This window comes from Bombina bombina, chromosome 7 (assembly GCF_027579735.1).
Source record: "Bombina bombina isolate aBomBom1 chromosome 7, aBomBom1.pri, whole genome shotgun sequence".
Classification (NCBI taxonomy): domain Eukaryota; kingdom Metazoa; phylum Chordata; class Amphibia; order Anura; family Bombinatoridae; genus Bombina; species Bombina bombina.
In genome coordinates this window covers 136,526,866-136,549,334 of record NC_069505.1, presented here as the reverse complement: position 1 = coordinate 136,549,334, position 22,469 = coordinate 136,526,866, and the positions used below count along the sequence as shown (strand labels likewise).

Below are 22,469 nucleotides of genomic sequence, written 5' to 3'. Positions count from 1 at the left end.
GTCCATCTTGCACAATTTTTCTGGGATGACCAGATTGTCACAATCATCCAGAGTAGATAGCACCTCCTTAAGTAATGCGCGGAGATGCTGTAATTTAAATTTAAATGTCACAACATCAGGTTCTGCCTGCTGAGAAATTCTTCCTGTATCAGAAATTTCTCCATCTGACAAACCCTCCCTCACTGTCACTTCAGACTGGTGTGAGGGTATGACAGAATAATTATCATCAGCGCCCTCCTGCTCTACAGTGTTTAAAACAGAGCAATCGTGCTTTCTCTGAAATGCTGGCATTTTGGATAAAATATTAGCTATGGAGTTATCCATTACTGCCGTCAATTGTTGCATAGTAACAAGCATTGGCGCGCTAGAAGTACTAGGGGTCGCCTGCGTGGGCATAACTGGTATAGACACGGAAGGAGAGGATGTAGAACTATGTCTACTTCCTTCATCTGAGGAATCATCCTGGGCAACCTTACTATTTGTGACAGTACTGTCCTTACTTTGTTTGGACGCTATGGCACAATTATCACATATATTTGAAGGGGGAACCACATTGGCTTCCATACATACAGAACATGATCTATCTGAAGGTACAGACATGTTAAACAGGCTTAAACTGGTTAATAAAGCACAAAAACCGTTTTAAAACAAAACCGTTACAGTCTCTTTAAATGTTAAACAGGGCACACTTTATTACTGAATATGTGAAAAACTATGAAGGAATTATCCAATCTTTACCAAATTTTCACCACAGTGTCTAAATGCATTCAAAATATTGCACCCCAATTTTCAAGATGTTAACCCTTAAAATGTGGAAACCGGAGCCGTTTGCAATTTTAACCTCACTACAGTCCCAGCCACAGCCTTTGTTGCAACTTCACCTATCCCAGGGGGGTATACGATACCAATCCAAGCCTTCTAGGAACGTTTTCAGTGGATACCAGACCCTCACACATGCAGCTGCATGCACTGTACTCAAAAGTAACTGCGCAATAATGGCGCGAAAATGAGGCTCTGCCTACTATAGTGAAAGGCCCTTCCTGACTGGGAAGGTGTCTTAACTAGTGCCTGGCGAAAAAAAAAATGTTCCCCAAACAATAAAAGTGTGAAAATTACTTCAGACTTTAAAAAAAAAAAACTTAAATAAACAATCGATTTAGCCCTTAAGAGTGTCCACCAGTTAATAGCCCATAATAAGCCCTTTATTCTTTCTAAGTCTAAGAAAATGGCTTACCGATACCCATGAGGGAAAATGACAGCCTTCCAGCATTACACAGTCTTGTTAGAAAAATGTCTAGTCATACCTTGAGCAGAAAAGTCTGCAAACTGTTCCCCCCCAACTGAAGTTCTCTCAGCTCAACAGTCCTGCGTGGGAACAGCAATTAATTTTAGTTACTGCTGCTAAAATCATACTCCTCTTTAAACAGAACTCTACATCTCTTTCTGTTTCAGAGTAAATAGTACATACCAGCACTATTTTAAAATAACAAACTCTTGATAGAAGAATAAAAAACTACAACTAAACACCACATACTCTTCACCATCTCCGTGGAGATGCTACTTGTTCAGAGCGGCAAAGAGAATGACTGGGGGGGTGGAGCCTGGGAGGGGCTATATGGACAGCTTTTGCTGTGCTCTTTGCCATTTACTGTTGGGGAAGAGAATATTCCCACAAGTTATGGATGACGCCGTGGACCGGACACACCAATGTTGGAGAAAGCAGTAAATCTTACGAAATTTTTACAGTGTGTATAATAGGCTAAAATAGCATTGCACCCACTTGCAAATGGAGGATTAACCCCTTAGTTTCAACACCGGATTAAAAAAAACGATATAAACGTTTTTAAACAGTCACACAAAACTGCCACTACTGTGGCCCTACCTGCCCATACAACGACTTTGGAAGGCACAAAAACCCTTTAGAGAGGTCCTAAATGTTCAGGGGACTCCTTCAGGGAAGCTGGATGTCTCAAACTGCAAAAACTAATGCACAATTTAGGCTGAAAATAGGCCCCTCCCAGCCTGTACTCACAGTGAGAGGGCCTAAAAAAACTATCCCTAGGCAAAATCTAGTCAGCCATGTGGAAAAAACTGGGCCCCAGAATAAAGTTTTATCACCAATGTGTAATAAACGTTCAAACACCTTCAGCAAACGTTATATCTATTCAGTAATGTGAGTAAATAAAAAAAATATTACCCTTTACAGCAACCATGATACCAGTCGTTATTAAATCACTGTAATCAGGCTTACCTTAAATAAATCCGGTATTGTCAGCATTTTCTAGCATATCATTTCTCTAGAAAAATTTAAAACTGCACATACCTCATAGCAGGAGACCCTGCACGCTATTCCCCCAGCTGAAGTTACCTCATCTCTTCAGTTATGTGTGAGAACAGCAATGGATCTTAGTTACAACCTGCTAAGATCATCAAAGACCACAGGCAGACTCTTCTTCAACTTTCTGCCTGAGGCTAAAATAGTACAACTCCGGTACCATTTGAAAATAAACTTTTGATTGAAGATAAACTACATTAATGCACCACATCTCTCTAGCTACTTCCTATCTTGTCGAGAGCTGCATGAGAATGACTGGGAGGTGGCAGTTAGGGGAGGAGCTATATAGACAGCTCTGCTGTGGGTGATCCTCTTGCAGCTTCCTGTTGGGAAGGAGAATATCCCACAAGTAATGGATGATCCGTGGACTGGATACACCTTACAAGAGAAATTGATAATAGGAGTAAATTAGAAAGTTGCTTAAATCTGCATGCTCTATCTGAATCATGAAAGAACAATTTTGGGTTCAGTGTCCTTTTAAGCTTATCAGTAGTAAATATTAAGATTGTAACTAAGATTGCAGTTAAAACGCTATAGGAAGTTACAGTGAAATAAATGTGGTCTCTCTGTATGTTATATGGTAGAGTTGAATTATACTTCACTCAATTGCTTCATTGTGCTAGTGTCACATTATTCAGTTCAATTGCCTCCTCATAAAAACAAATGTTTGGTACAATTTTTATCTTACTGAGGGATCAATTTCAAGTTACACCGGATTAATTTAGATGTTAAATAGATGTTAAATATATTAGACAAATATTGTAGTCAGTGTTGCTTTGTGCACTCGACCATAAAGTTACTTAGTCTATATTGCGGCTAGTTGAAAAGGAGTTGCTAGGAGTTGATGGGAACTCCCCTTTTTAACTAGCCGCAATATAGACTAAGTAACTTTAAAAAAAAAAAAATGGTTGTTGTTTATGCATAACCGATTGTTATAGGTGGTGGTAATTGAGCAAAACAGAGGAGTAACAACTAAAATATTTGTTAAAAATAGTTGGTTTATGTGGCAAGAATCAAATTTAACAAAGCAATATCAACCATGGTGTTTAAAACAATTGTTTAATATACCGGAAACTAAGCTGATGGGGACTCGGTGTTTGTGAGAATAATTTAGTGAAATAGAGTAATACCAATCACAGTGGCAACCGAGTGCACAAAGCAACACTGACTACAATATTTGTCTAATATATTTAACATCTAAATTAATCCGGTGTAACTTGAAACTTGAAATTGATCCCTCAGTAAGATAAAAATTGTACCAAACATTTGTTTTTATGAGGAGGCAATTGAACTGAATAATGTAACACTAACACAATGAGGCAATTGAGTGAAGTATAATTCAACTCTACCATATAACATACAGAGAGACCACATTTATTTCACTGTCACTTCCTATAGCGTTTTAACTGCAATCTTAGTTACAACCTTAATATTTACTACTGATAAGCTTAAAGAAACAGCGGTTCTATTGTAGCTTCAGTCACAGGTTTGAGAGGTGCTTTTGATAAGCTCTAACTAACACATATGTTAGATACAATTTGCAACTTTGTTGCTATCATTTAATGAACAAATATATGAATAAATAGATATATGGTTGCAACATTGTTGCCATTACTTAACAAAGTTTACGGAAGCAATTGAATCTCAAAGCCCAACAGAGATCCTGTTGCGATCTAATTTCACTGCATAATTTGCAGAAACGCTATATCTGCTCCACTGGCTGTGTTTAATGTTTCAAGTGCAGCTTCAGCTGCAGCACTGATATAAGTTCTTGTAAGCCTTTAAAAAACATATGTAAGATTAAGTTTGCAACATTATTGTTAACAGGTAATGAAGAGGTAAGGGTAAATATATAAAGAACAGCGCCAAGTAGTTTATCTTAAGGCTCCCTCACAGGCAATCTTCCCTATGATTACCGTAAAGTAATACACCAATAACAAAATAGATAATAGTTTGGGAGCGCTGAAAGCTAAATAAGATAATCTGGAGACTGATAAACAATTTTAACAAAAATACATTTATTTAAAACATACATAAAACTTTTAAGAGGAATTGACCATGGGACGTCTCCCTTTGGGATTAAAAAATTGAAACAATATGTAAAAAATCACTACATAAAAAAGAGCGCTCTAATATATTCTCTGAAAGATTCCACCTTAATCTTCAAATTTCACCTTAAATCATTTATCTTTAGTTTCCACCTTAATTCAGATTTTGTTTAGAAGCAAGAGATTAAAGTGAAGGTAAAGTCAAACGCCTTATCACAAATAATTAGAGATATGATGGCAAATAAATATAAGTTTCATTCATCAATTTGTTATAAAACATATATTACCTGTGATATCTGATGTTTTTATCATCTAATCGGCTTTCCGAAAAACAACCCGTACATTTATCTTTTTTTCTAAATATCTATCACGTGCTTCAGAGATCCAATTGATTTTCTGGCCGTTAGGCGGCCGTCAAATTTCGTCATCAACATCCTGCTCTACATGCGCATGCGTTACAATTTATCCTCCTCAATTTGCAAGCAAGCGCGTCCTCGGTTCGCGCATGCGCATTATAAAATTTGGGTTGTAGTCAAAGAAGGAGCTGCCGAGGAACTCAGACGGCAACAAATCTGCAACATTTGTTTCGCTCCGATTACCTACAGCAACTTTTCTCTCTAAAAACTAAGAATTGCATTTGCAATGTTTTCTTTTTTATTTTACCATAATGTATGATCTTGTTAAAACTATAAAAAGCAAATGATGTAGATAAATTACATTGTTTCTCATCAATACTAATGAAGCTTTCAAAATGAAATGCTGATAATAACAGTTATTGTATATTATAGTCTAGTCAGGCAAAAAATAAATAAAGATTTGTAGAATATCTTGAACAAAGAATCTTTTGCCAAGAAAGAAATGATTTTACAAATATTAATTTCTTTTTTTTATTGACTATAGACTATAATATAAAATGGCTTTGATTATCAGCGTTTCATTTTGCAAACATCGTTAGTATTGATGTAAAGCAATGTGATTTGTCTGCATCCTTATTTTTATAAGCAACTTTTAATCATTTGCTGATATTAATGAACCAAAATTGCAAGCTAAGAAATAAAACTTCTCAAATAATATATTTCATTTTTGGTTGACTTGACTAAAATATATCATTCTATTTCTTATCAGCTTTTCATTTTGCAAACTGTAAAGCGATGTGTTTTCTCTGCATCCTTTTATTGTTATAATATTTAAATTCATTGCTGATAACAATGACAAAATTATTGGTTGATAAGAAAGAAAAGATTTTACAACTATTTTTTTTCTTTGGAGATTGACCTCACTAATATAGAATTGCTTTTATTATCAGCATTACATTTTGCAAACATCGTTATTGTGTAGGATAAGCAATCTGCTTTATTGGCATTCTTTTGCTTGTAATAAATTTTAACTTCATTACTGAAAACCAAAGGATGCAGATAAATCACATTCTTTACTATTAATACTAACGAAGTATGCAAAATGAAATGCTGATAAGAACAGCAATTCTATATTAGTCTACTCAAGAAAAAAGCAATCACTTTTTGTTAAAATCTTTTCTTTCTTAGCAAGACATTCTTTAGTCATTGCTCTCAGATAACAAGGCATAAACAATCTCTTGCAAATAAAGAAAAGATTTTACAAAGATTTATAGTTTTTTTCTTGCATAGACTAATGTAGAATGGCTTTGATTATCAGCTTTTCATTTTGCAAAGATAGTTAGTCTTGATGCAAAGCTATGTGATTTACCTGCATCTTGATTTTATGGAGCATCTTTTAATTCATTTCTAATATATCAAGTAAACAAAATTGCAAGCTAATAAATAAAAGTTTTCAAATTATATATTTGCTTTTTGGTTGACTTGACTATAATATCCAATTCCATTTGATATAACCTTTTACAAATTCATACTTTGTTATTATTTATATAAAACGATGTGTTTTCACTGAAACATTTGAGTTTTAATCAATGTAACATAATTTCTGCTAAAAATGAGTGAAAAATGTATTTCAAAGAAAGAAAAGATTTTACAAAGATTTCTTTCGTTTGAGCTTGACCTAACTAATATAGAATTGCTTTTATTTTCATCATTACATTTTGCAAACATAGTTAAAATAACGAAAAAAGCAATACCTTTTTTGTTAAAATCTTTTGTTTCATAGCAAGACATTTTGTAGTCATTGCTCTCAGCAATCAATTACAAGTTTCAGATAACAAGTCATAAACTATCTGTTGCAAATAAAGAAAAGATTTTACAAAGATTTATAGTTTGTTTCTTGCAAAGACTAACATAGAATGGCTTTTCTTATCATCCTTAAACTATGCAAACATCGTAAGTGTTGATGCAAAGCAATATTCTTTATCTGCATCCCTTTGCTTGTAATACATTTTAAATTCATTGCTGAAAAACAAAGGATGCATATAAATCTTATTCTTTCCTATCAATACTAACAAAGTTTTCTAAATGAAATGCTGATAAGAACAGCAATTCTATATTAGTCTACTCAAGAAAAAAGCAATAACTATTTTTTAAAATCTTTTCTTTCTTAGCAAAACATTATTTATTCATTGCTCTCAGCAATGAATTAAACGTTTCTAATAACAATGAACAAACAATCAATTGCTAAGAAAGAAAAGATGTTACAAATATTTATTTGTTTTTTTGCTTGACTATACACTATAATATAGAATGGCTTTGATTATCAGCTTTTCATTTTGCAAAGATAGTTAGTCTTGATGCAAAGCTATGTGATTTACCTGCATCTTGATTTTATGGAGCAGCTTTTAATTCATTTCTAATATATCAAGTAAACAAAATTGCAAGCTAATAAATAAGTTTTCAAATTATATATTTGCTTTTTGGTTGACTTGACTATAATATCCAATTCCATTTGATATAACCTTTTCCAATTTCATACTTTGTTATTATTTATATAAAACGATGTGTTTTCACTGAAACATTTTAGTTTTAATCAATGTAACATAATTTCTGCTAAAAATGAGTGAAAAATGTATTTCAAAGAAAGAAAAGATTTTACAAAGATTTCTTTCGTTTGAGCTTGACCTAACTAATATAGAATTGCTTTTATTTTCATCATTACATTTTGCAAACATAGTTAAAATAACGAAAAAAGCAATAACTTTTTGTTAAAATCTTTTGTTTCATAGAAAGACATTTTGTAGTCATTGCTCTCAGCAATCAATTAAAAGTTTCAGATAACAAGTCATAAACTATCTGTTGCAAATAAAGAAAAGATTTTACAAAGATTTATAGTTTGTTTCTTGCAAAGACTAACATAGAATGGCTTTTCTTATCATCCTTACACTATGCAAACATTGTAAGTGTTGATGCAAAGAAATTTTCTTTATCTGCATCCCTTTGCTTGTAATACATTTTAAATTCATTGCTGAAAAACAAAGGATGCATATAAATCTTATTCTTTCCTATCAATACTAACGAAGTTTTCTAAATGAAATGCTGATAAGAACAGCAATTCTATATTAGTCTACTCAAGAAAAAAGTAATAACTATTTTTTAAAATCTTTTCTTTCGTAGCAAAACATTTATTCATTGCTCTCAGCAATGAATTACAAGTTTCTAATAACAATGAACAAACAATCAATTGCTAAGAAAGAAAAGATGTTACAAATATTTATTTGTTTTTTGCTTGACTATACACTATAATATAGAATGGCTTTGATTATCAGCTTTTCATTTTGCAAAGATAGTTAGTCTTGATGCAAAGCTATGTGATTTACCTGCATCTTGATTTTATGGAGCAGCTTTTAATTCATTTCTAATATATCAAGTAAACAAAATTGCAAGCTAATAAATAAAAGTTTTCAAATTATATATTTCCTTTTTGGTTGACTTGACTATAATATCCAATTACATTACATATAACCTTTTCAATTTTCATACTTTATTTCTACAAAACGATGTGTTTTCACTGCAATATTTGATTTTTAATAAATGGGACATAACATTTTGCTCGTTGTTGTCTATGGGGATTCTATGAAAGACGCGATGCTGCTCAGTAAGATTTCAAAATACAGAGTGCTGAATGAAGAAACTGAAACATTGATATAATGTATCGGAGTACAGATGGTACAATTGCGCATGCGCATAGTTTTGCAGATAGAGAACGCGCACGCTTAGTTACGCTTAGTTACGCTTACAGAGGTTGGGAGCGCATAAATCATTTTCATAGACAAAGCCGGAAGAAAGCGAGGGGGAGGAGGAAGCGGTGAAAAAACGGTCAGAATAAAAATAAGATTTATTTATAAGTAATTTTATTTTTTAAAAAACAAAGTTAGCGACTATAATGTTGGTCACATTATATGTTAAAAAATTAATTGAACTAACCAAAACTTTACCTTCACTTTAAGCTTTTAGCAGTTTAGGCTTTTACACTGTTACTTTGTATCAGAAAGAAACAATTTATGTGTCATAGTCCAATATATTGTTATCTTAGACTGATTAATTTGTTAACTTTTTGTAGCAAGAGACAAAAACTGATTCATCAGTATAAATCATAAAAACAACATATGTGTTATACTGTTATACACAATTTTGGATGGTCTTTATTAAGCACTACTAAAACACAGGGAGATATAGATTTGTCTAAGCCTGTATTACAACCCTGTGAAGTTCGAATACAATACATATTCTTAAGTATAATTTCAGTGTCATAACTGAGTGGATAACACCCTGAAAAATTAATAAAATTAGAGTGGGTAATATTGAACACCCATCAAAATCATAGAACTTAAGGGGCTACTCCTGAGATAATAACAAGTATTCAAAGAAATACTCACATTAGTGCTATAATATTGTAGGCAATATAATTTGAAGACCACAATAAAACAACTAACTCCTGAGACAATAACAAGTAATCTAAGAAACACTTATATAAGTGCTTTAATAGTGAAGGTAATACAATTTGTAGACCACAATAAAATAACCAAGTCACTATTTAGAATCTCTGTGCAGAATCATATTGTGATTCCAATTCCACCTATAACAAACAGAACTATTTACATAGATACAGATGTATGTACAACCACATTAGTCAACATATATTGTGTGTGTTTTTAATACGTTTGTTTCCCATGCTTTTAGTAGTAATTTCTATAATAAAAGTTATATTTTAATTATCTCCGTTTTCCTCTCCCCCAATCTCGTGACTAATGTGTCATGAATAACTGATACCAATCTAATACCAAGTTGATCTCTATATAGCTACAAACAGCTCTAGAGTGCTATACGTGTATTCCTTTTTTGGGGGGTTCTCTTAACCCACCATAATTTTGTTCTAATTCTAATAATACACAGCACCACTTTACTCAAACAGTCTGTATTTATAAAGTTCAATATGAACAACTAATTAAATACCTGAGTTATTAAGAGGTTTCTAAAAATCATAGATAACCAAGTAGTGCCATTGGTTTTTGTTTTTTCTTAATGAGCTCAATGTTATCTATATGAAACACATGAACTAACGCCCTCTAGCTGTGAAAAACTGTCAAATGCAGAGGTGACCTTCAAGGGCTTAGAAATTAGCATATCAGCCTACCTAGGTTTAGCTTTCAACTAAGAATAACAAGAGAACAAAGCAAATTTGATGATAAAAGTAAATTAGAAAGTTGTTTAAAATTACATGCCCTGTCTGAATAATTAAAGTTTAATTTGGACTTTACTATCCCTTTAACTAGCCTTGCTGACTGGCTGGACCTCCTGGCCTCAGGAAAGTTGAAAAGAAGTTGAAAGAAGGATGGATGATGATCAGTGAAACGCTACTTTAGAACAACATTCAAAAACAACATGTTGACAGTGCACGGTTTAATATTTCCGGTTAGTGTCCCTTTAATTCAATGTTACAATGCAGACATCTCTAGTACCAGCCATATTTAAAGCTAGTGCTAATTAGCGCAAGGGATTAATCTATTATCACTATGAAAGTATATATTTAATTTGAAATACATTTACTTGAATAAATAACTAACAATTAACTTCCAGCCCAAATTCATTGTCCCAGAATTTTACACCAGTTATGAATCATGTTAAGGCAAGATAATCAGGAAATATATTTACAGAAACAATGCTTCAATCACTACTTGAACCACTCAACAGTATTAACGACAGTTTTACTACAATCATCTCACATTTCATCTTGTTCCTTACCACATCCACCACTTTATCAAGTAGCTCATTAATCAGCTGGCTGTGCACCAACCCAATATGGCATTTCCCCATTAGACGCCGTACTTTCCTCCGTAGCTCAGTCTTATTAACCTGCAGAAAACACACAGAAAACATAGATTGCATTGTTTTGAAAGAAGGGGAGCAGGTACACAAAAGCGCTCATCTTTAGAAAACACTGTTCACGGAATACTAAACCCAAATTTTTTCTTGTACGATTCAGATAGAGCATGCCATTTTAAGCAACTTCAATTTTTTTTTTATTTCTTTTTTATTGGGAGGCAGGAAATAAATACAGTATACAGTTATACCATTGGTTCCCCCAGGAAGGTCTATAATACAACGATGTGTTTCACAAATCACAGGAGCAAAGTAAAAAATTAAATGACATAAAGATACACACATTTCACCCGTGAAAAGATACCCATACAAGATGTATTCTACATATTTTTTTCTGAAATATCCACATAGAAGTATGTATCCACATAGGTATAATTAGTCATTTCTAGGTCCGGGGGACAGAACCAATGTGTCTCATTTTATTTAAACATTAAACAGAAAACAAACAAAACAATAATAACATGTTCAAATGTTGATGACAGTTTACAGAAATGGGGCTGAGTTAGGCTATGTTTTAATCATAGGATATATGTGAAGTTAAGTTGCTAAGTTCCCAATCCTTGGTCATCAAATTTTAGGGCCGTAAGACTTGAATGCAGAATTTACCGCTACTACATAAGACTGGCAGGTAGTTATGTAATGAGTAACCTTGTCTCATCATGTGTATAATTCAAATCAATTGACTCATGATATCTAGAAGAATGTTAACTATATGTAGATATTGTAAAATGAGGCATGATGCAGAACTTAAAAAAAGAATAATCTACTTCTGAGAAAATTTAGAGCCAGGCATCTGTATAAGTGATTATCTGTATGGTAGATTGTCATCTCATTTATGAGGCATATACAAAGTGAAAAGAAACGGCCCTACTAAGCAAAACCAGTTTGCATGTGTAAAATGGACATGTGAATATATGAGAATAAAAATTTTTTAAATACAAATTATAATCTTTTTGCACATGAGCAGAACATTGTAAATACTCTAAATGTTACATATGGAATCCTAGTAAAGGAACACTTATGGTCAGCACTCCAGTTAACTATGATTTTAAGTATATAATAGGAATTAGACTTAACCTATGGTCTCAGGTACTAGAGGGGCAAATGAAAAAAAAATTAGTGCCATAAGTTCAGCAGGATAATACTTATCCCCATTCAAACAATATTGAGTCAAACAGAGCTTCACTATAGCTATGAAGTCTAAGAGATTATGCAATAACTGTCACTAGGATAAGAGTATAAATACAACTATTCTAACACTGCTCTGGGTTCCTTTTTATGTTAGATCCTTGCTTTTACAAATTACTTTTACCCAGGTGTTATAGCTAATTAACATATTGCTTTTCATAGACTTAGTAAGGTGTACCATCTCTAACATAAAATGTGAAAATTAAACAAATTTGAAATCCAAACAATAAAAGGCCAACAGGGCTAAAACTAACAATGAATAGACTCCTGGGTAATTCTTTCCAAAACGAGCAGGAGGAGACTTAAAATTTACATGTGAGCAGAAGCTATATAGATCTGTCACAAAGATGGAGAAAAAAAATATTGTAAAAGTCACATACTTTTGCAATAAAAGAATAAGCAGGACAAATCCAAATCTTTAAATATAATGTTAGCAGGTGTTATGATGTGCATGCCGTTTTAACTTATTAATATAAAGGGTCTTGTTTTATTCAGGGTCTTGTTTTATTCAAAGATAGTGTTATTGGCACATCAGCTAGAGTAAATTAAGGTGCCGTTTCTTCATTTATTCTTGTATAACACTGGCCAGTGTTCACTATTGTGATGCTATACTTTCATAACAACGTTGACGATAGAGCCAAAGCAATACCCTGTCCGAGCGAAATCACAGGAACAGGGTCATCCAACAACAGTAGGTGAACAAACCCTTGAGTATCCCTTCCAGCAAAGGCGTTCAAAATCAAGCTGTAATAAGGAAAAAATTAGCTGCTCCTCCAACTGCGCCATACATACGAAAACAACTGTGTCCCATTCCACTACTGGGATAGGATGAGGGAACTCTTCACTTTTGCTAATAGCGTGTTCCCGCTCAAGTGATTCATCACCGGGTTCTTGAGCCAAGTGTGTTTGAAATTCTTGTGGGTTATCCAATTTGTGGTGTGAGATTGAGGCCTTGGAGGCAGTTTGCATGTAAGCCGGTGTATGATACAAGATCTCCATCTCCACAGCGATTGCATGGCTATTACAGTAATTGCTCTGTGGTCAGATATCTAGGCCATCCTCAGCCAGTGAGTCAATAAATGATGACTGATCAGTTTCCATGTGGCCGTCTTTATAGGAATCACAGATGCCAATCCAAAAATGAGTGCGTTGTCTAGTTGCTCGAATCTCCTCACAAAGGGCTAAAGAAGAGGCTTCCAAGCCATCTAGGAGCAGCATGAACAATTCGATCAAATCTTTAGCAATCATGTTTGTGCAGTCTCCCATCATTCCAAAATGAATTGCACCGTTTTTACACACAGTGTCTGTCTGAAACATTCACGTTCTTCGCCTTCCGGGGCTCAGGGAAGATGTACTCCTGAATCCATTAAAGTGTCCGGGCATCCGAAATGCCAAGGAAGGAGAGGAGGGCTGGATTCAATGGGCAAAAAAACAGATTCCTTCAGAGCTGAAAACTTCTGCTGCCATTTCCTTACGCTGTCCACCGGAAGTTATTATCAATTTTATTCATTCTCTTGATATCTTTATTTGAAAAAGCAGTAATGAAAGCTTAGGAGTCAGCCCGTTTTTGGTTCAGCACCCTGGATAGCGCTTGCTGATTGGTGATACCAAGAGAACGAAAACATTTTTATAATAGGAGTAAATTAGAAAGTTGCTTAAAATTGCCTGCTCTAGCTGAATCATAAAATAATAAATTTGGGTTTAGTATCCCTTTAAGACTAAGATTCAGTCATACATGGCTTGTGATGTTAGTGTTATGGGTTTAAGTGAGTCAGTCCAGTAAACTACAAACCTGTCTTTAGGGCACACTAAAAGGCTAAAGATTTGTGGGCATCATTACAAGGTCCCAATGACTTATTAAAACACTGCTCCTAAACTTCAGTCTGGTAGGGATGTTTTTACGCAGATTGAAAGAACAATTAGCTACTGTCCCAAACAAAAACATCTAAAACCTATTAATATACTATACTGAAAATATATAAATTTTGAAATACCTTCCATATAACTCTTTTCATATCCTTTGATATTTTTTATAAATATATTGGTAATTTTTACATTTAGATATTTTTTAATGTTGTATTTTAGCTTTTCTTGAGAAATACAACTGAGAACAAAGTTAAGTGTGTATGCATTTCCACTTTTGTAGAAGAAGACAAACAGCAGAAGATCTACCTTCATCATCACCATAAAAGCCACCATGTTGTGCAGAAGAGTTGCTAAAAGCCGATCTTCATCATCCTCAAGTCTCTTCCGGTCATGTTCCACAAGAGAGAAATATCTTGGAAAACAGAACAGGAATTCAACTTTGACATTTATCTTAAGAAGTCCAAGAACGTATTTAAATTTTGTTATAGAAAAAAGGAAAGAAAAAAAAAATCAAACAATTATAAACAACCTACCATACATTTATAACAAATGCTTCAATAGCAAAACCCATCAAAACAGTTACAGAAAATATGGCATTCGGAATATTACAATTTTCTAAGTTACCAATCATCATGACCGACGCCTCCCCAACAAAACGTATCGTTCTCTTTTACAAATAGTGTCGTGCAATTATCCAGAAAAGAAAACAAAAACAGAATTTATGCTTACCTGATAAATTACTTTCTCCAACGGTGTGTCCGGTCCACGGCGTCATCCTTACTTGTGGGATATTCTCTTCCCCAACAGGAAATGGCAAAGAGCCCAGCAAAGCTGGTCACATGATCCCTCCTAGGCTCCGCCTACCCCAGTCATTCGACCGACGTACAGGAGGAAATATGCATAGGAGAAACCATATGATACCGTGGTGACTGTAGTTAGAGAAAATAATTCATCAGACCCGAGTAAAAAAACCAGGGCGGGCCGTGGACCGGACACACCGTTGGAGAAAGTAATTTATCAGGTAAGCATAAATTCTGTTTTCTCCAACATAGGTGTGTCCGGTCCACGGCGTCATCCTTACTTGTGGGAACCAATACCAAAGCTTTAGGACACGGATGAAGGGAGGGAGCAAATCAGGTCACCTAAATGGAAGGCACCACGGCTTGCAAAACCTTTCTCCCAAAAATAGCCTCTGAAGAAGCAAAGTATCAAATTTGTAAAATTTGGCAAAAGTGTGCAGTGAAGACCAAGTCGCTGCCTTACATATCTGGTCAACAGAAGCCTCGTTCTTGAAGGCCCATGTGGAAGCCACAGCCCTAGTGGAATGAGCTGTGATTCTTTCAGGAGGCTGCCGTCCGGCAGTCTCATAAGCCAATCGGATAATGCTTTTAAGCCAAAAAGAAAGAGAGGTAGAAGTTGCTTTTTGACCTCTCCTTTTACCAGAATAAACAACAAACAAAGAAGATGTTTGTCTGAAATCTTTAGTGGCCTCTAAATAGAATTTTAGAGCACGGACTACGTCCAAATTGTGTAACAAACGTTCCTTCTTTGAAACTGGATTCGGACACAAAGAAGGTACAACTATCTCCTGGTTAATATTTTTGTTGGAAACAACTTTCGGAAGAAAACTAGGCTTAGTACGCAAAACCACCTTATCTGCATGGAACACCAGATAGGGCGGAGAACACTGCAGAGCAGATAACTCAGAAACTCTTCTAGCAGAAGAAATTGCAACCAAAAACAAAACTTTCCAAGATAATAACTTAATATCTACGGAATGTAAGGGTTCAAACGGAACCCCTTGAAGAACTGAAAGAACTAGATTAAGACTCCAGGGAGGAGTCAAAGGTCTGTAAACAGGCTTGATTCTAACCAGAGCCTGAACAAACGCTTGAACGTCTGGCACAGCTGCCAGCCTTTTGTGAAGTAAAACAGATAAAGCAGAGATCTGTCCCTTCAGAGAACTTGCAGATAATCCTTTCTCCAAACCTTCTTGTAGAAAGGATAGAATCTTAGGAATTTTTATCTTGTTCCATGGGAATCCTTTAGATTCACACCAACAGATATATTTTTTCCATATCTTATGGTAAATTTTTCTAGTTACAGGCTTTCTAGCCTGAATCAGAGTATCTATTACAGAATCTGACAACCCACGCTTTGATAAAATCAAGCGTTCAATCTCCAAGCAGTCAGTTGGAGGGAAACCAGATTCGGATGTACGAATGGACCTTGAACAAGAAGGTCCTGTCTCAAAGGTAGCTTCCATGGTGGAGCCGATGACATATTCACCAGGTCTGCATACCAAGTCCTGCGTGGCCACGCAGGAGCTATCAAGATCACCGAGGCCCTCTCCTGATTGATCCTGGCTACCAGCCTGGGAATGAGAGGAAACGGTGGGAATACATAAGCTAGGTTGAAGGTCCAAGGTGCTACTAGTGCATCTACTAGAGTCGCCTTGGGATCCCTGGATCTGGACCCGTAACAAGGAACCTTGAAGTTCTGACGAGAGGCCATCAGATCCATGTCTGGAATGCCCCATAATTGAGTTATTTGGGCAAAGATTTCCGGATGGAGTTCCCACTCCCCCGGATGGAAGGTCTGACGACTCAGAAAATCCGCTTCCCAATTTTCCACTCCTGGGATGTGGATTGCAGACAAGTGGCAGGAGTGATCCTCCGCCCATTGAATTATCTTGGTCACTTCCTCCATCGCCAGGGAACTCCTTGTTCCCCCCTGATGGTTGATATATGCAACAGTCGTCATGTTGTCTGATTGAAACCTTATGAATTTGGCCTTTGCTAGATGAGGCCAAGCTTTGAGAGCATTGAATATCGCTCTCAGTTCCAGAATGTTTATCGGGAGAAGAGATTCTTCCCGAGACCATAGACCCTGAGCTTTCAGGGGTTCCCAGACCGCGCCCCAGCCCACCAGACTGGCGTCGGTCGTGACAATGACCCACTCTGCTCTGCCGAAGCTCATTCCCTGTGACAGATTGTCCAGAATCAGCCACCAACGGAGTGAATCTCTGGTCCTTTGATCTACTTGAATCGTCGGAGACAAGTCTGTATAATCCCCATTCCACTGTCTGAGCATGCACAGTTGTAATGGTCTTAGATGAATTCGTGCAAAAGGAACTATGTCCATTGCTGCAACCATCAATCCTATTACTTCCATGCACTGCGCTATGGAAGGATGAAGAACAGAATGAAGTACTTGACAAGAGCTTAGAAGTTTTGATTTTCTGACCTCTGTCAGAAAAATCCTCATTTCTAAGGAGTCTATTATTGTTCCCAAGAAGGGAACTCTTGTTGACGGGGACAGAGAACTTTTTTCTATGTTCACTTTCCATCCGTGAGATCTGAGAAAGGCTAGGACGATGTCCGTATGAGCCTTTGCTTTTGACAGAGACGACGCTTGAATCAGGATGTCGTCCAAGTACGGTACTACTGCAATGCCCCTTGGTCTTAGAACCGCTAGAAGGGACCCTAGTACCTTTGTGAAAATTCTCGGAGCAGTGGCTAATCCGAATGGAAGTGCCACAAACTGGTAATGCTTGTCCAGAAAAGCGAACCTTAGGAACTGATGATGTTCCTTGTGGATAGGAATATGTAGGTACGCATCCTTTAAATCCACCGTGGTCATAAATTGACCTTCCTGGATGGTAGGAAGGATCGTTCGAATGGTTTCCATTTTGAACGATGGAACCCTGAGAAATTTGTTTAAGATCTTGAGATCTAAAATTGGTCTGAATGTTCCCTCTTTTTTGGGAACTATGAACAGGTTGGAGTAAAACCCCATCCCTTGTTCTCCTATTGGAACTGGATGAATTACTCCCATCTTTAACAGGTCTTCTACACAATGTAAGAATGCCTGTCTTTTTATTTGGTTTGAAGATAATTGAGACCTGTGGAACCTTCCCCTTGGGGGTAGTTCCTTGAATTCCAGGAGATAACCCTGAGAAACTATTTCTAGTGCCCAAGGATCCTGAACATCTCTTGCCCAGGCCTGAGCAAAGAGAGAAAGTCTGCCCCCCACCAGATCCGGTCCCGGATCGGGGGCCATCCCTTCATGCTGTTTTGGTAGCAGCGGCAGGCTTCTTGGCCTGCTTACCCTTGTTCCAGCCTTGCATCGGTCTCCAGGCTGGTTTGGGTTGAGAAGTATTACCCTCTTGCTTAGAGGATGTAGAATTAGAGGCTGGTCCGTTTCTGCGAAAGGGACGAAAATTAGGCTTATTTTTAGCCTTAAAAGACCTATCCTGAGGAAGGGCGTGGCCCTTTCCCCCGGTGATGTCTGAAATAATCTCTTTCAAATCAGGACCAAACAGTGTTTTACCCTTGAAAGGGATGTTAAGCAATTTTGTCTTGGAAGACACATCCGCTGACCAAGACTTTAGCCAAAGCGCTCTGCGCGCCACGATAGCAAACCCTGAAATTTTCGCCGCTAATCTAGCTAATTGCAAAGCGGCATCTAAAATAAAAGAGTTAGCCAATTTAAGTGCTTGAACTCTGTCCATAACCTCCTCATACGAAGATTCTTTATTGAGCGACTTTTCTAGTTCTTCGAACCAGAAACACGCTGCCGTAGTGACAGGAACAATGCATGAAATTGGTTGTAGAAGGTAACCTTGCTGAACAAACATCTTTTTAAGCAAACCCTCTAATTTTTTATCCATAGGATCTTTGAAAGCACAACTATCTTCTATGGGAATAGTAGTGCGTTTGTTTAGAGTAGAGACCGCCCCCTCGACCTTGGGGACTGTCTGCCATAAGTCCTTTCTGGGGTCGACTATAGGAAATAATTTCTTAAATATAGGGGGAGGAACAAAAGGTATGCCGGGCCTTTCCCACTCCTTATTTACTATGTCCGCCACCCGCTTGGGTATAGGAAAAGCATCAGGGGGCACCGGAACCTCTAGGAACTTGTCCATCTTACATAATTTCTCTGGAATGACCAAATTGTCACAATCATCCAGAGTAGATAATACCTCCTTAAGCAGTGCGCGGAGATGTTCTAATTTAAATTTAAATGTTACAACATCAGGTTCAGCTTGTTGAGAAATTTTTCCTGAATCTGAAATTTCTCCCTCAGACAAAACCTCCCTCCTGGCCCCTTCAGATTGGTGTGAGGGTATGTCAGAACCGTTATCATCAGCGTCCTCTTGCTCTTCAGTGTTTAAAACAGAGCAATCGCGCTTTCTCTGATAAGTAGGCATTTTAGATAAAATGTTTGCAATAGAATTATCCATAACAGCCGTTAATTGTTGCATGGTAATAAGTATTGGCGCACTAGATGTACTAGGGGCCTCTTGTGTGGGCAAAACTGGTGTAGACACAGAAGGGGATGATGCAGTACCATGCTTACTCCCCTCATTAGAGGAATCATCTTGGGCAATATTATTATCTGTGGCATCACTGTCCCTACTTTGTTTGGACACTATGTCACAATTATCACATATATTTAAATGGGGAGAAACCTTGGCTTTCATACATATAGAACATCGCTTATCTGATGGTTCAGACATGTTAAACAGGCTTAAACTTGTCAACAAAGCACAAAAAACGTTTTAAAATAAAACCGTTACTGTCACTTTAAATTTTAAACAGAACACACTTTATTACTGAATGTGCGAAAAAGCATGAAGGAATTGTTCAAAATTCACCAAAATTTCACCACAGTGTCTTAAAGCCTTAAAAGTATTGCACACCAAATTTGAAAGCTTTAACCCTTAAAATAACGGAACCGGAGCCGTTTTTACATTTAACCCCTATACAGTCCCAGGTATCTGCTTTGCTGAGACCCAACCAAGCCCAGAGGGGAATACGATACCAAATGACGCCTTCTATAAGCTTTTTCAGTGGTTCTTAGCTCCTCACACATGCATCTGCATGCCTTGCTTTCCAAAAACAACTGCGCATTAGTGGCGCGAAAATGAGGCTCTGCCTATGACTAGAAAAGGCCCCCATCTGAAAAAGGTGTCCATACAGTGCCTGCCGTTTTTTTAACAACAATCCCCAAGATTATAATAACTATTAAGAGTTATAATCTGCCAAATATGCTTAGCAAAGTAATCGTTTTAGCCCAGAAAAATGTCTACCAGTTTTTTAAAGCCCTTATAAAGCCCTTTATTCTTATACTTAATCTAAGAAAATGGCTTACCGGTCCCCATAGGGGAAATGACAGCCTTCCAGCATTACAAAGTCTTGTTAGAAATGTGGCCAGTCATACCTCAGGCAGAAAAGTCTGCCAACTGCTTCCCCCAACTGAAGTTACTTCATCTCAACAGTCCTGTGTGGAAACAGCAATCGATTTTAGTAACGTCTGCTAAAATCATCTTGCTCTTACAAACAGAAATCTTCATCTCTTTTCTGTTTCAGAGTAAATAGTACATACCAGCACTATTTTAAAATAACAAACACTTGATTGAAGGATAAAAACTACATTTAAACACCAAAAAACTCTTAGCCATCTCCGTGGAGATGTTGCCTGTGCAACGGCAAAGAGAATGACTGGGGTAGGCGGAGCCTAGGAGGGATCATGTGACCAGCTTTGCTGGGCTCTTTGCCATTTCCTGTTGGGGAAGAGAATATCCCACAAGTAAGGATGACGCCGTGGACCGGACACACCTATGTTGGAGAAAATCTTTCAGTGTTCATTCCAGGAACTTTTTAAATGGGTGCCCCACCCGCCTGGCTGATTTTACGGACCACCTGGCTAAAATTTAAAGGGACAGTCTACTCCGATTTTTTTTTATTGTTTAAAAAAGATAATCACTATTACCCTTTCTCCAGTTTTGCATAACCAGCACGATTATATTAATACACTTTTTACCTCTGTGATTACCATGTATCTAAACCTCTGTAAACTGCCCCTTATCTCAGTTCTTTTGACAGACATGCATTTTAGCCAATCAGTGCTAACTTCACGGGAGTGAGCACAATGCTATCTATATGGCACACAAACTAGCATTGTCTAGCTGTGAAAAACTGTCAAGAGGCAGCTTCAAAGGCTAAGAAATTAGCATATGAGCCTACCTAGGTTTAGCTTTCAACAAAGAATACCAAGAGGACAAAGCAAATGTAATGATAATAAGTAAATTGGAAAGTTGTTTAAATTTCCCGATCTAAATAAGTTTTTTTTTTTTTAGCATTATTATCTAATATTTATCTAATTATTATCTAATATTTGAATTAAATGCTTATTGCACAAATTATCATTAAATAAATGTATGTTAAATTATGCAATTAATTTGTGCTTTGGATAGCAGATTTTTTTTTTATCATTTTGCAAAGTGTTTCACTGCTCCCATACAGCTACCTCATAATGCCACTGAGAAGCAACATTTTCAATGGAGAACAGAGTCTTCTATTAACGAACAATACATATGTAGTAAAAAAAAAAAAAATTAGTCAAAAGAAAGGTCTCACCTGTCTATCATCTCCTGAGGTCCTTGGTCCATGCCCATTCCTTCCCTCTCCAACATGACTGCATCAAGGAAAGCATCTTCCCAAAACTGCATCTGGTCCCATAGAGTGGATCGTTCCTTACCTAGAAGATATTCAGACTTCAGAGCACACAGGGCCTGTTTTTAGCATGTACACAAAGATTAAAGGGACGTGAAACACTATTGTTTTCTTTTGTGATTCAGATAGAGCATGTGATTTTAAACAACTTTCCAATTGACTTCTATTAATTTGTTCTCTTGATATAATTTGTTGAAAATGATACCTAGGTAGGCTCTTCCGCTGCCGATTGTTGGCTGCACATATGTGCCTCATCTTATTGGCTCACCCAATGCATTAACTAGTCCCCAGTAATGCATTGCTGCTTCTTTAACAAAGGATAGCAAGAGAATGAAACAAATTAGATAATAGTAAACTAGAAAGTCGTTTAAAATTGTATTCACTATCTGAAACATGAAAGAAAAAATATGGGTTTAATAACTATATTTAATGCACAAACATATAGCAAACATCTAAACACACATAAGGCAGTTTAAAAATGATGCTTTAAACACACAAAAGCTTACACTTTAATAGTAAAAATAAGACCTAATGAAGTAGGATGTTGTATGCAACTGCCCATACTGCTTGAATATGCATGAACTGATAAGAGAAAGAGTGTCTACAATCCAGCTAGATTCCAATATAATTATACTAAGGAATCGTATGCACTGAATGGCCTGGTGTGATTTTGTATTCACACCTCTCAGGATTAGTGGATATAATAGTTCAAAATTATAGCATTCTGGCTCTGCAGGTTCAACAATTTACAGTCTAATAATATCCTGATTTATGCACTGGTCTCTGTAACTGTATTAAATCTGACAAAGTGCACCGCCGTGAGCACTCAAGCACAAAAACTACCTTATGACAGATGTATTTTGTAGGGAACATTCGCTATTAAATCTACTGTCTGCTCGTTTCTGAACAATCACTTGTAGACGTTAATTTGAAACATTTATCTTTTTCCTTAACTAAAATGGCTTAATAATAACCCTTGTGATATTAGTTGTTTGGAAGAGCACCGCCCTACATCTCTCGCTGCTAATTTCATTGCAGCTGTTCAAACAGTAGAGAACAATTTGTGAAACTGAAATGCATGTGAACTTCCATACAATCAAATGGATTTTCTACAAATGTATGTCTAACTCTCTATATGCAAACACACAGGGCTGGAAATGTCCACTAGTCCTAAACAAGTAAGCAAAAAAAAAAATCTAATCTTTAACACTAA

The 22,469-nt window shown here is 36.4% G+C and overlaps 1 protein-coding gene across 1 annotated transcript in view; it reads right to left on the bottom strand.

Annotated features, from left to right (window-relative positions):
* MADD (MAP kinase activating death domain) overlaps positions 1 to 22,469 on the bottom strand; it is a 372,537-nt gene that overhangs the window by 98,520 nt on the left and 251,548 nt on the right. Inside the window, exons 26-28 of the mRNA XM_053720335.1 lie at positions 21,161 to 21,281; positions 14,043 to 14,148; positions 10,545 to 10,655 (exon numbers count right to left, since the gene is read on the bottom strand). Of these exons, the coding sequence (XP_053576310.1) occupies positions 10,545 to 10,655; positions 14,043 to 14,148; positions 21,161 to 21,281 (338 nt within the window). The remainder of the gene's footprint in view (positions 1 to 10,544; positions 10,656 to 14,042; positions 14,149 to 21,160; positions 21,282 to 22,469) is intronic.